Here is a 14190-nt window from a genome sequence, read left to right as displayed (position 1 = left end):
GGGAAATTTGCCTGTGAGTTCGTGTTTCGGGTGACGAGCCATAGAGGGACCCGGTTTTCCTCACTTCAGCGGGCTCCATGCACCCGCAGGCAAGCCCCCTGCCCATGCTCACCAGCCCGACCCAGAAAAGGAAGCAGCGATTCTGACTCCACCCCCAGAGCTCGGCAGGGGGCCTGGAATTGCCCCAAGGGGATTGCCTGGGAAGTTGTGTCTAAGGCAATTTCAGCGGGGCACGCGGACTGGGATTTGGAGATTGGGACTGGTCTGAGTTGAAGAGTGCAACCAACTTTGGCTGCGCCCCTGGTACGGGGAGTTTACACACCCAAAAAAGCAAGGTGCAGCGCTTGGTTCAAGAAGGGACAGGAGCAGCATTACTCTCTTCCCCACAACCGCCAAGGCAGAACTCCCGCCTGAGGCATTGGATCACGCCACGCCCATCCCTCCTNTTTCCAATTTTGCCTCATCCCCACCCTGTCTTCTCTCTCTGTCTCTATGTTCTTCAACCAGCACTACATACACACAGGTATTTAACTGTAGCTGGGAGGGGCGCCCGGGTGGCTTAGTCGGTTAAGAGTCAGACTTTCGCTCAGGTCATGATCTCACGTTTTGTGGGTTCGAGCCCCGCGTCAGGCTCTGTGCTGACTGCCAGCTCAGACCCTCCAGCCTGTTTCAGAGTCTGTGACTCTCTCTCTCTGACCCTCACCTGCTCACGCTGTCTCTCGCTCTCTCTCTCTCTCCTAGAAGTAAATAAAACATTTAAAAAAATTTTTTAAATGTAGCTGGGAAATCCAGTTATATGCTCTAAACCATTCTTGTCCATCGGTTTTCTTCTTTTTTCCTTTTCTTTTCTCCTTTTTGACCCTTTTATGTATTTTATACTCCCTATTATTCACCTTCCCTCCTCCATCTTTTCTCTTAACTTTTTCGTTTTCCCTCTTGCTTTGCATGTTAGTTGAATTAGCCTGTGCGTTTGTGTGCTCCTGCTCCCTGTGTGTTTGTCTGTCTGTTTTCTTTTCCATGGCTACCTCAAGAAATAAGCCAGAGTACAGAAGGTGGAGAGTCCCAAATATTACTATGAATAGGAAAATAAAATAACCAAGGTCCCAACAAGAGAGACCAAGAGATACCATTCAAAAAACACTCTCTGAAAGGATAGGCCCTGGACAGGCAAAAAGTCTTGATGGTTACAGCAGCGCTCATCAGTGCAAGGAGCATAACAGGTCTTTAAAACCAACAAGAGCCGGAAAGCTAACTAAAATGACGAAACGAAAGAGCTCTCCTCCAAAGAAACTCCAGGAAGAAATGACAGCTAAAGAACTGCTCAAAACAGATATCAGCAGCATAACTGAACAAGATTTTAGAATAATAATGGTAAAATTAATAGCTGGGCTTGAAAAAACATAGGGGACATCAAAGAAACTATGGCTACAGACAGAATGGAAAATAAAAATAGGCATGAAGAATTAAAAAATGCAATAAATGAGATACATAATAAATTAGAGGCCTCCAATGCACGGATTGAAGAGGCAGAAAGGAGAATAAGTGATTCAGAAGACACCATGATAGAAAAACAAGAAGCTGAAAAAAAAAGAGACAAACTGATCCAGGAACAGGAGAGAAGAGTTCGAGAGCTCAGCGATATGGTCAAACGCAACAATATCCATATCATAGGAATCCCAGAAGAGGAAGAGAGAGGGAAGGGTGCTGAAGGAGTCCTGGAATAAATTATAGCAGGGAATTTCCCCGACCTAGGAAAAGAAGTAAATGAGGAAATACAAGAGGCTCAGAGGACCCCCCTCAGACGTAATATGAATCGACCTTCTGCAAGGCATATCATAGTAAAAATGGCAAAATACAAGGACAANGATTAGGAGGAACTTAACTGAGGAACAAGGGGGAGAAGAAGGGGGGAAATGGTGGGGGAAAGGGAGAGAGGCAAACCATGAGAGACTCTCGAATGCTGACAAAAACTGAGGACTGATGGATGTGAGGGGGAGGTGGTATGGGCATGGAGGAGGACACTTGTGGGGATGAGCACTGGGTATTATGTGGAAACTAATTTGACAATAAACTATTTGCTAAATAAATAAATAAACAATTCAGCAGACATTTCTCCAAAAAAGATATGTAAGTGGTCGATACACTTACGAAAATATGTCCAATATGATGAGTCATTAGGAAAAAGCAAATCAAAACCACAATGAGATACCATACTACACCTACTAGGACAGCTATAATCAAAATAACAGAAAACAACAAGTATTGGTGAGGATGTGGAGAAATTGGAGCCCTTGTGCATTGCTGGTTGAAATGTAAAATAGTGCTGGTGCTGAGGAAAACAGTTTGGCAGTTCCTAAAAAAATTAAATCTAAAGCTATCATATTACTTTAACAATTCCATTCCTAGCTATATATCCAAAATAAGTAAAAGGAAATACTCAAACTGCTCATTATAGCCCAATATCCATTGCAGCTTTATTTGTAATAGCTGAAAGACAGACATGATCTACCCTTGTCCTGCCCCAGGGTGTTCATTGCTATCGAGCTGATCCTGTCTGACTGGACTCTTGGGGTGCACCCTGCCCTCTCTGCCTGCCCCCCAGGCACCCCTGCCCTCTCCACCCACCCTGTTTCTGTCTTGCCCACTGGTTGGACCCTCACAATGCTCCTGGGGTCATGTGAGGACCTGTGCCCCCTACCCTTCCCATCATCCCAGCCCTCAGGGGCTTCTGAGCCAGGGGGGGTGGAGGGTTCTATGGTGCTTCCCAGGTATTGAGCTACTCAGTATGCCCAACTGGGGACTGAGCTGCCCCTGGGGTGCCCTGGTGGTACATTTGGGGAAGAGGCTATTGATGTTGGATAGGCAAGACTGTAGGCCTGCCAGAAAAAAATTTTAAAAGATAGAAATAATCCAGTGTCCTTTAGCAGATCAATAAACATGATGTACTATACTAGTATATATGTAGAACAGAATATTATTCAGCCATAAAGGAAATGAATTTCTGATACCTGCCACAACATGGACAAATCTTGAAAATGTGCACTAAGTAAAAAAAGCCAGACACAGAAGGACACATATTGTATATGACTGAACACTACATGATAGGCAAATTTATAGAGACATAAAGAAGAGAAGATGTTACCAGGGGCGAGAAGAATGGTAGAATGGGGAGTTATCAATTAATGGATGGTAAGTTTGTATTGGGATAATGAAAATTTTGGAAATAGTGGTGTTGGCTGCACAACATTGTAAGTGTAATTAATTTCACAGAACTGTATACTTAAAAATGGTAAAATGGCAAATTTTCATAAGCTTTATGTATATATCATAATGTATGTAAACCACATATAAGCCACGATAAAAAATAACTCAGTACACCTATTTCACTTCTTTAAATTTATTGAGACAGTTATAAAAAGAAAGTTTTGAGGTCAGAAATTATAATATGAAACATTAAAAGGTTTATCATCGTTCTATACACATGTGCACAGACACAAATACACAAGGGCACAGCAGTATAAAGTCTTACATCTTAGAGATGACTTGTGTTCACCAAAAAGAGGCAGAACTAAATAAAATAAAACAAACTTTTGTTTGGAGTCTCAGAATTGCAATTCAGGGAGCACAGATCTGAGCAGCAACCCAAATAGTGTCCCTCCAGAGGAACAAAAGTCAAGGATTTTTCAAGACAAAAGAGCATGCTTGTATATGTTGTTTATAATAAAATCTGATTGCTGGTGGTGGCAGCAAACTCGTCTTGGCTGGACATAATTGGTGGCTAAGGCTATCACTAAGCAAAATCTCTTTCCATACCAAATTACAGGTATTCAGGTTGAGTCCTTGGAATATTTTGTTTTGGCCCTGTTCAAAAGTTCTTGATTCCACCTGGTGAGGACCTTTCAAGGTTAATTTTGCACTTATACTTTGAAAAGGATGATTCAATCAACAAGTTCATTTGAGAGAAAGAATTAAGTATAGCCTTTTAAAAATTGTACATGTTTCTTCTGAGACCGGTGGCTGGTTGGTTATCTGTGAGGCTATGGCCTAACTGTGCAGTCATTTATGGAAGAACTCCATTTTCCAATACATCACTGTTATTTGCTCAGAGAGTAATGTAGGTTTCAGTTCTGCATGCCATCTTCACATTTAAGACCTTCTGTCTCTAACCCATTGTATTATATCCTAAGTTATGTACATCTCATATCTGGAAGTGTTTTTTCACTACTTTTGTAGAATTGGCTCCACTCCAGTAAAAATCCCCCATGAAAGCTCTGATCTGTCCTGCTTTCTCCCTGGATAGGAACCACATCTTCATTGGCATCATCAGCTTCTGTTTGTTCCTGTTATCTTGCACCTGTAACCTTTAGGCATATTCTCACACATGTCTGGTTTTCACTACGGCTGTTAATGATGGGGCAAAATGAATGATGTACTAAATGTGATCTCAGTGAATGACTAATTAATGTTTTGTTTTAAAAAGTCCAGTCCTTTTAAAAATTGTACTTCCTGTACAAGTACAGCCTGCTGTACTTCCATTGGTCATTTTATTGAATCACAACCTCATCATTTGGATTCATTCCCCAAATCCCAGAATTAAAAAAAAATATTACTATTCTAATTTATAAACTATAACACAACCAAAAATTGTTTGTCCACTGGCACTGCCATTCTTCAAAAAGCACAAGACAGAACTTAGGGTTATCTTTGCTTCCTCCCTAACCTCTCTTCTTTCTGCTTTTCTGAAAAACCTATAAATCTCATTAAATCTAGATCATAAATATATCTCATATCATTCCATTACCTTTTGTCTCCACTTTCTTCAAATAAACTGTTATCTCTTTCTCAAACTCCTGCAATGTTGTTTCTTCTATTTGTCTCCTGCTATTTCAAATCCATTTCATATATAAAGCCATAATGATGACTTTAAAACCTCAATGAAATCATGTTACTTCCTTAAGTAGATTGCCTTTGATTTCCTTTTATTTCTCTTTGAGAAGATACTCAAATCCTCAGTATGAGCAACAGGTTCTTTGCGATCTGGCCTCCTCTTCTATCTTCAGCTTCTTCTCAAAGTAATCACCCTCCTCAAATAGCCATGCTATCAGTCTGGATGATTCCATAATCTATCCCACCAGAAGCCTTCACACATACTATCATCTTCTTAGAATATCCTTACTCCTGTTTTCACTNAGATCTCAACCGATAGCCACTTTCCCAGGGAAACTCACTTTTACCTCAAGTCTGAATGTGGTCTCTTTAGAGACCCACAGTTTCAAAGCACTTTCTTATTAATAACAAAATTTATTTCAAATTTGGATTTATTTGAAATTTTTACTCTCCAATTGTTTAAAAGTTCTAAGAGTGAAAGGGTTATTTTGGTCTCTTTTGTTGCCATTACACTATTTTTGCTTAGTAAAGTGTCTGTCCCATACTCATGCCTTAAAAAAATAAGCCAAATAAATGATTCAAGATTACTGTTACTCCCATGAAAATAGACAATGAGGACTGATTTAAATTCCGTGCCATCCTCTAAACACAAATCTTTCATGTCATAAGGTGTGTGAAAACAAATTATGCAAAAGTATACAAACAGATATAAGTAAACCTGGAAACAGGAAGACCTCTGGAAGTATGGCCCTAATATCTCAAGAGATAAAGTAAGTTATAGAATTATTTATACATAAGGTTTTAAATTATGTACATGAAAGACAAACTAAACTGGAAAATATTTATAATATAAATAAAACATTAGAGGACAATACACAATGAACTCTCAAAAATCAATGAGAAAAAGTGAAAATTAGCCAAAAACATTTGGATCAGACAAGTCTAAAGTGAGACTTGCAAATGGTTACAGCAAACCAAAAAATTTTGTGTTTTATAACAATAAGGAAACTAATACAAAAAATCTAGAATTTCAGATTATATTAAGATTATCAGACTGATCAAAAGTGTTTCATTTATCCAGCACTTAGAGAAAACACTAAAGAGAAAACAGATCAATTCATGAAATGAACTAATGGTAAATTCATGAACTCAGGGACACTCTAGGGCAAAGCTTTATCAATGACACATTATCACTGGAAAAGCAAATCATGCTCTGAAATATAGTAGTTAGGAGGTATAGTAGAGTTCTGTGGTCTTCAATCCATATGTCTAGTTCATTTTTGTGTCAGGCCACAAAATGGAGCTTCAATTGCAAGACCTTCCTTGTATAGGTTGTGGTTGACCCAAGCTGGATGTTTATTTTGACCTTCCCTGTAATACAGCTTGTACTTATTATTGGTATAGAATTGGAGTTACCCTGCTTATTAGGGTATCTTTCCTGCTTATTAGAGTATTTGTCCAAATTTTTATTTACAAATTACACTTCATTAGACTCTTTCTCCATATAGATATATAGACTATAGAGTGGGTGAGTGCCAGGAACAGAAATATGGAATGAATTCTATATACGTATACATAGATAGATAGATAGATAGATAGATGATAGATCTACATGTACATTAATTACTCTCTCTCTATATATATATATTCATTGCATTACTGCTCAACTTAGCTTATAGCTTTATGTAATAATTAAAATCTTATCTAACACTGATAAAAGAAGATTAGGTATAAAACTCAGGTCCCTTCCAATTATGAAAAGTCTAGGAATCCTGGAGTTTCCAAGATTCTGAAATAAAATCTCAAGCTCTACTATGCACAGAAAATAGACAAACGATGCTTCTCTGAATTTGCTTGGTCTTGATGCTATATATAATGGGGTTCATGAATGGAGGAAAGAGAAAGTAGATGTAACTCATGGTAATGTGGGCCGCATGTGGTGCATGTTTCCCGAACCTGTGGATGAAAGTCAGGCCAATCACAGTAATATAAAAGACCAGAACACAGCTAATATGGGAGACACAGGTGTTAAGGGCCTTAGCTCACTCTTCTCCAGAGGCGATGCCCATAACTGTCTTCAGGATTAAAATATAGGAGAAGAGGATAATCAGAGCATCTAGGAAGAAAGTCAAAGCAACCAGAATAACTGGATAAACACGATTAAATGTGATGTCAGCACAGGCGAGTTTCATGACATCTTGGTGGAGGCAAAAGGCATGGGAAAGAACATGGGAACGGCAATATGGGAACCAATAGAGGAGCACAATTGGGGGCACAAGGGATAAAAAGCCCCTCATTAGTACCCCCAGTCCTACCTTCATCACCCGGGAATTGGTAAGAATGGAATTATACCTCAGAGGGGTGCGGATGGCGATGAATCGGTCATAGGCCATGGCAAGCAAGACACCCGATTCCACAATGGAAAGGGAGTGAATGAAGTAGGCCTGCAGGAAGCAGGCTCCATGACTCATCTCCCGGTGATTCATCCATAAGACACCCATTACAGTTGGCATTGTGGTCAATGTCACCATCAGATCTGTGCCTGCCAGCATGGCAAGGAAATAGTACATGGGCTCATGGAGGCTGTGGTCATCCTTGATGAGGTAGAGGAGAGTGCCATTGCCAAGAAGCACAGAGATGTAGACAGCAAAGAAGGGGATGGAGATCCAGCAATGAGCAGTTTCCAGACCTGGGAAGCCAGTCAGCAAAAAGGGGGCAGCACTAATATTGAACCACATAGTATGTCCACAGTTAGTGAGCAAATTTATGGACACTATGAACCCAGAATTCCAGATTTTTTAGTTTGCACTACCCCCTAATGACAATACATTACAGCAGCCTCGATCACAATCTTTGCATTTGGGATAATTAATTGGTATATGTATGTTTTTGCCATAATTTTCTTTTAGCGGAGCACTAGAGACTCTAGGCTATACAAAAGATGAAGAACCTAGTCTTTTTGTAAGTTATATATAATAGTAGCCTAATGCTTAAAATTTTCTCGATTAAAAATAATGTTTAAAACATTAGGCCACACCATATGCTAGGAAATGTTTGAAACAAGAAAGGTTAAAAAAAAAATAAAGGAAGAAACAGCAGAAGGTATACATGGATATCCATGGGTATACATAGATATCGTGTTGCTTAGTTGCATTGCCTTTTTGTTTGATTGTAAATACATTGATACACTTGATATATTTAAACCTGATTTAATTTTATATTTGCGATTATGATAGAGACATTTTTTGTCATTAGAAAGCTTTGTTCTGTTTTGAAATTGGAATTCAGCATTCTATGGAATCCTTACGAAAGCCAGAAGCCCTTGTTGGAAAAAAATGGCCAAGAGCAGACGATGTCACACTTAGTCTAAACACATTCACTTTCCTGCAGCCCGTCCGTGGGTCCCCCATTAAAAACTTCAAACCTGCTGTGATACATTTGTCCAAAGTGAGTCTCTGCTATTTTGTTGCTCACCCCAGGTGGGATATGTCCTTGATGAAATCCCCTGCAAATTCTATCTTCTCTGGACTGCATCTAACTTCAGAAGGGCAAGAATTCATTCCATATTTCTGTTCCTGGCACTCACCCACTACACAGTCTAATTGATGGAATGGTTACTTCTTTCTGTCCGATTTGAGGACTTACTCCAGACTGCCTTCTCAAAAAACTTGTGAAGAGGTCAGGTTAAAGGGTTTATGTTTATAGAAATCATTTCCCCAGAGTTCCACCTTCTAACCCCTTGGGAGATTCTTTGATTTTTCCTTTTCCCTTTCTTCTTTTTCTGTTAGTAACTGGGCCATTCAACTGGTGTCCCCCTTCAGGCCTTCCATGCATTTCCCCAAGGGTGTGTTAGGAAAACTGGAAACTCAAATATCGCCCTTGCAGGGATGCCAAGACTTGGTTATGGGACCCCAACATCCTCAGCATCAGCATGTATGCATGTCCTCTGATTGTCTATCTCAAAGGTGAAAGGAGTCATATGTGCCTTTGTGATTCCTAGAATTTGTGAATTCCAATTGTATTTTTCTCCTTTTTGTCTCTTTGGAGAAATTGGTTCTGACTCACAGGAACCTCAAAAGATTTGTAAACAGCAAGGTGAATGAAAGATGTCTTATATTGTGTTTTTAAAATACTTCCTTAATCATTGCTCATTTTGTGATAGGGTCAAAGTGATGGACATTTTCTTTTCAATAACAGAACTTAAAAAACTAGCAGGGACAAGAAAGAACATATTTGCCACAAATTTACAAAACACTATTATTACTGTATCAATGTCACCGTGTTAGGGAGAGCACATAGAAGATTATCTTAGGGATCTGGGGAAAGTTCCTAAAAGTGCTATTTAAGCTGAGAATTGAATAATAGAAGAGTATGGAATATAGTATTTTTTGTAAGATAGGACACGAATTCCATACAGAGAAAAAAACCCAAATCAACACTAGTCATGGCCAAGAAAAAGTATGATTAATTTAAGCCAAAAAAATGTTTATACTAAATTTATAGTAAGGATTATAGCAACTCTAAAACAATTCATAAAAGGAAGCTTAACACAAAATGAATCTGTGGTAGCAGGTTTTGATCACATAGGGTCCTACAATTCATGTAAGGAGTTTTGACATTACCCAAATGGCATGAGTATGAAATAAGTGATGGAGCCATGCTTACAATCAGCTAATCATTGGTTAAAGTTATGAGGAGCACATTGGAAAAGAGGTAGAACACATAAGAAGAATCAAGCTATGGTAATTCATGTGATAAACTGTGTTGGTATGGATGTTATGGGGTGTTATCAGTAGAGTTGAATAGAAGTGGTTGGAAGAGAGATTCTGTGACTTAGAAAGAATAGGGAGATACCTGGTTGGCTCAATCGGTTGAGCGTCTGACTTTGGCTTAGTTCACGATCTTGGGGTTTGTGGGCTGGAACCCTATGTCTGGCTCTGTGCAGACAGCTCATAGTCTGGAACCTGTTTCGAATTCTGTGTCTCCCTCTCTCTCTGCCCCTCCCCTACTCATACTCTGTCTCACTCAATCTCTCAAAAATAAACATTAAAAAAATAAATTAAATAAATAAAATAAAATAAACCCAAACAAACAAACAAAAAAACACAAAGAATAGCAATATAAGAGCCTCCAAAGAACTGAAAATAAAACCATATAGGTTGTTAAGGCAAATGAAGACAAGAAGAAATCAGAAATAAAAGTGTCAGTGTCCTGTGTCATCCCAGGGGAAAATCACACTGAGAGTAAACAAGGGAGAAGTTTGAAGGAGCATCATCATTTCCAAAGGTATTTAAAACATAATTATTATTCTTATTAGCTATGTATTTCATCATATGAAAGAATCATTATATATGTAATGATTTCCTATTTGCCGAATTGTTCTTCCCTCCTATTTTAGTGTTGACAGGTCAAAACTTTCAAATGTTTGGCTTTGGCAAACCAATATATTTAATTACTAATACTAAGATAATACTAACACAATTAATAGGACATATGAGTGCCAATAGCATGCAATTTCTTATTCTTAACTAACAGATAATGAGGCTCAGGGATTACAAGACTCATTCAAGATCATAAAATTTTAACAAATTTTCCATTCTTCCAAAGAATAAATTGATGCAAGTAAATTTACTATATTCAAAGATAACATGATAACACTTTTAGCTTTTTAAAATTTAATAGTATGTTCCTTACCTCTAGATTTACTCCATACATTTTACCTGGGCAAGTTTGAGAACAAAGTATATATTGTAAAAGTTAGAATATAATCTTATACATAAGAAGAAGGTGAAGTAAAATGGATTGGTAACTAGATTTTTATGAAATATTAAATTTTTAAGATGTTTTTGCTTAGATAGATGATAAAAATAAAGATCATGCTTGTTAGATCTGTTTTAAATAGTGTATAAATATGAAATTACCTTGTCTATTTCATTGTTTTTATTTGAATTCATTTCTAGGTATCACTCTATTAGGGATGCCTGTGATGTTAGACTTACGCATGTCACTGTTGCCTTGATTTTTTTAAATGTATCTTTTCACTTCTGCTTAAATTGTTTTATTTTCTTTAAATTTTAATTTTTACACCACTTAGACTACACAGATCAACTGATCTGTTATTCTTTTCTCTCTCATAGGATTAATGGGAAAAACCTAATTAAAATAAGGAGAAAGCTAAGTAAATTAAGAATAAGAACAAATGATAATAGAAGATCTAAATCAAGGATTTTCTTTTTTTAAGTTTATTTATTTATTTATTTATAGAGCACACACAGGGAAGGGGCAGAGAGAAAGGGAGAGAGAATCCCAAGGCAGGGCTCCATCCCACAACCAAAAAATCATGACCTGAGCCAAAATCAAGAGTTGGACGCTTAAGTGACTGAAAGTGTCTCCAAGTCAATGATTTTTCAAAGGTTATTTTATAAATAACCATTTTCAATGGAGAATATATAAATTCCTTGACAAGATAATCTGTGGGTTACAGGAAATTACTCCTGAGATCCTGACAATTCCTTCTCCAGTTAAAAAAAAAAAAAAAAGTCATGGACTACTTATTGATTGAATATATTAGCATTTTATTTGCCAACGTAATTTTCTATGATTTTGTTGAATGTACATCTCCCTAGCCCTCTTTACTTCATGGTGAACTAATAAAATATAGCTTCCCTTCCTATATTGCTGATGTTGCAGATTCTCATCATGTTCACCCCTGCGTGGAATAAAATGCAGGGGAAGCCCTAGGAGAGCTTTCCTTAAATATCATATGTGCTTCAAGTCTGTATAATTATAATATTTCCTGAAAATAGTTTATTTCACTACCGTCCCCCTAATCCAGCAAAAAAATAAAATAAAAATAAAAAAAGACAAAATATTTCCCCTGCATACAAATTAGAATGCTTCATTAAGTGTATGTTGAGGTTCTGGAGTGCATTCACAGAACAAAACCTCAGGTGTGCAAGAAATGGAGCTTTATTTTATTGTAATGGTTTGAGGTCCTCAGCCCATAAGTTCAAAAATTCCATATATTATCTACTCAGAGCCTTCTCATTAATTCCTGGTGGGCATCTAGCTATGCTGGCATCTGCTCAAGTCCAAGTGCTTGTTTGGCCTTGGGTTGTTTTGGTGACCTCTCTTGGTCTGAGTATCTTTTTATCATTTACTTCCAATCCACCCTAGTGCCATGCAGTATTGTTAGGGTTTTCTAAGAGCCTCTGTCATCTCTGATGCACTCTCAAGCATACAAGAAATTTTTACCTGTTTTCCACAAGGTGCCAGGGAACTCTTTCAAAGTATCTCATTCCCTCTTCATTGTATAGACTCTGTAGCCATTTCAAATATCACTGACCTCAGGTAAACATGAAGACAAGTAATTCTGACAAACTACAAAATGACAGGATACAGCAAACCAATGTACCAAACAGAGCACCAGGACTAAGGTCAATGTCCCTGGGAGTATGATGGGGGCAAGGGGTGAAGAATCAGATTAATGTGTCTGTGTCATTTAAATGACAGGAATCCCAGTCCTTTTGACTGTGAGCCACAATGGCTTTGTATAGTCCCTGTTCCCAAGATACCCATCCCACAGAGGGGAGAAGCTCCAAGGCAAATAGATCAGAATCAAATTCTATGGAAAGAGAGAAGGCGATTGATACCATTCCTTATCTGCTTGGTCTTGATACTATAGATTATTGGATTCATAAATGGAGGGAAGAGGAAGTAAATATAGCTCATGATAATATGAACTACATGTGGCACATATTTCCCAAATCGATGAATGAGTGTCAGCCCAGTAACAGTGACATAAAACACCAGAACACAGCTAATATGGGAGACACAAGTATTTAGAGCCTTAGCCTGCTCCTTACCTGAGGCAATTCCCATGACAGTATTAAGGATCAGAATGTAAGAGATAAGGATAAGCACAGAGTCCAAGAAACCAGTTAAGGAGACCAGGACTATAGGATAGAGCCTATTGAAGGTGATGTCAGCACAGGCCAGTTTGATCACATCCTGGTGTAGGCAGAAAGCATGAGAGAGAACATGGGATCGGCAGTAGGGGAACCCAGAGAGGGTGATGATTATGGGCACAATAAGTATAAATCCCCTCATTAGAACTCCCAACCCTATCTTCACCACCTTAGCATTGGTGAGAATGGAGGTGTATCTCAGAGGACTGCAGATAGCAATAAAACGATCATAGGCCATGACAAGCAAGACTCCAGACTCCACAATAGAGAGTGAATGGATTAGATAGGCCTGAAAGTAGCAGGCTCCTTGGCTGATTGCCCTGTGATCAAACCACAGAACACCCAGCACGGTGGGCATCGTTGTCAAAGTCACTCCAAGGTCCGTGGCTGCCAATAGAGCCAAAAAGTAGTACATCGGCTGGTGGAGAGTGTGGTCTTCTCTGATAAGAAAGAGGAGCGTGCCATTGCCGAGCAGTATGGAGACATAAACGACAAAGAAGGAGATGGAAATCCAAGGATGAAATATCTCCAGACCTGGGAACCCGGTCAGTAGAAAGGGGGCAGCGCTGATGTTAGACCACATGGTGGATCCCTGAGAAGAAACAAAGAAGCTCTCTCTAGACCAACACTGTCCAGTGAAAATATACTTCGAGCCATATATGTGATTTAAAATTTTCTAGTAGCCACATTAAACAGGATAAAAAGGAAACAAGTTAAAAGTAATTTTAATACCACATTGTGTTTAATCCACCATCTCTAAAATATAGTCCATCTATATCTGTATCTTTGTCCATCTCTAATTCGGTCATGTAGTTTATTCTCCTCTCTATGGTGAACATATTTTACATTGTACAAAAGAAGTCAATCCTTTCATTTTGGATCCGCCATTCATATTATGTGTCCACTGATTCTACAGAGAGGAACTGGTGATACCTACATAAATGAGGAACTTGACTTGGCATTAAGGACACAAACCTTATGGTCATGTGACAAAAATAAGCTCCTTTGGATGATACCATATATACTTGCATTGTAGCTCACAGTATAATACTTTGTGTGGATAAGTATATTATGCAATCCCACAGGACAAACACACTCAGGAAACCCCTGAGAGGGGTGCCTGAAGCTTGTCTACATATCTCCTAACCCCATGGGACTGTTATATTACTAAACTTTTTGCTTCAAGGAAGCATTGCATTTGGTGCTGAAGACAACAGATGGAAACTTAGAAGTAAGTTTTTTTTCAATTCCAACCTGAGGTAATCATATTAGCTCACTAAAATGAAATAAGCTATTAAGCCATGAAGAGACAGGATGGACCTAATCTAGTCATGTC

General features: G+C 38.4%; 2 protein-coding genes across 2 annotated transcripts; both read right to left on the bottom strand.

Moving 5' to 3' along the window:
• Positions 1 to 6689: 6689 nt before the first annotated feature.
• LOC144237978 (olfactory receptor 51B2-like) lies at positions 6690 to 7625 on the bottom strand. Its single transcript, XM_077771695.1, is given in 1 exon segment — positions 6690 to 7625. A coding segment is annotated over 1 exon segment (936 nt).
• Positions 7626 to 12504: 4879 nt separating this feature from the next.
• LOC144237979 (olfactory receptor 51B2-like) lies at positions 12505 to 13437 on the bottom strand. Its single transcript, XM_077771697.1, has one exon. The coding sequence runs from the start codon at positions 13435 to 13437 to the stop codon at positions 12505 to 12507; it is 933 nt and encodes a 310-aa protein (XP_077627823.1).
• Positions 13438 to 14190: the final 753 nt, after the last annotated feature.

The sequence above is a fragment of the Crocuta crocuta genome, unplaced genomic scaffold (genome assembly GCF_008692635.1).
Source record: "Crocuta crocuta isolate KB4526 unplaced genomic scaffold, BGI_CrCroc_1.0 scaffold1439, whole genome shotgun sequence".
In the NCBI taxonomy this organism is placed as follows: domain Eukaryota; kingdom Metazoa; phylum Chordata; class Mammalia; order Carnivora; family Hyaenidae; genus Crocuta; species Crocuta crocuta.
The sequence above is the reverse complement of the archived record's forward strand: the minus strand, read 5'-3'. Positions and strand labels throughout refer to the sequence as shown.

Bases quoted from the DNA above. Each gene is read 5' to 3' on its own strand.
- LOC144237979 (XM_077771697.1), bottom strand. From the start codon at position 13,437: ATGTGGTCTAACATCAGCGCTGCCCCCTTTCTACTGACCGGGTTCCCA.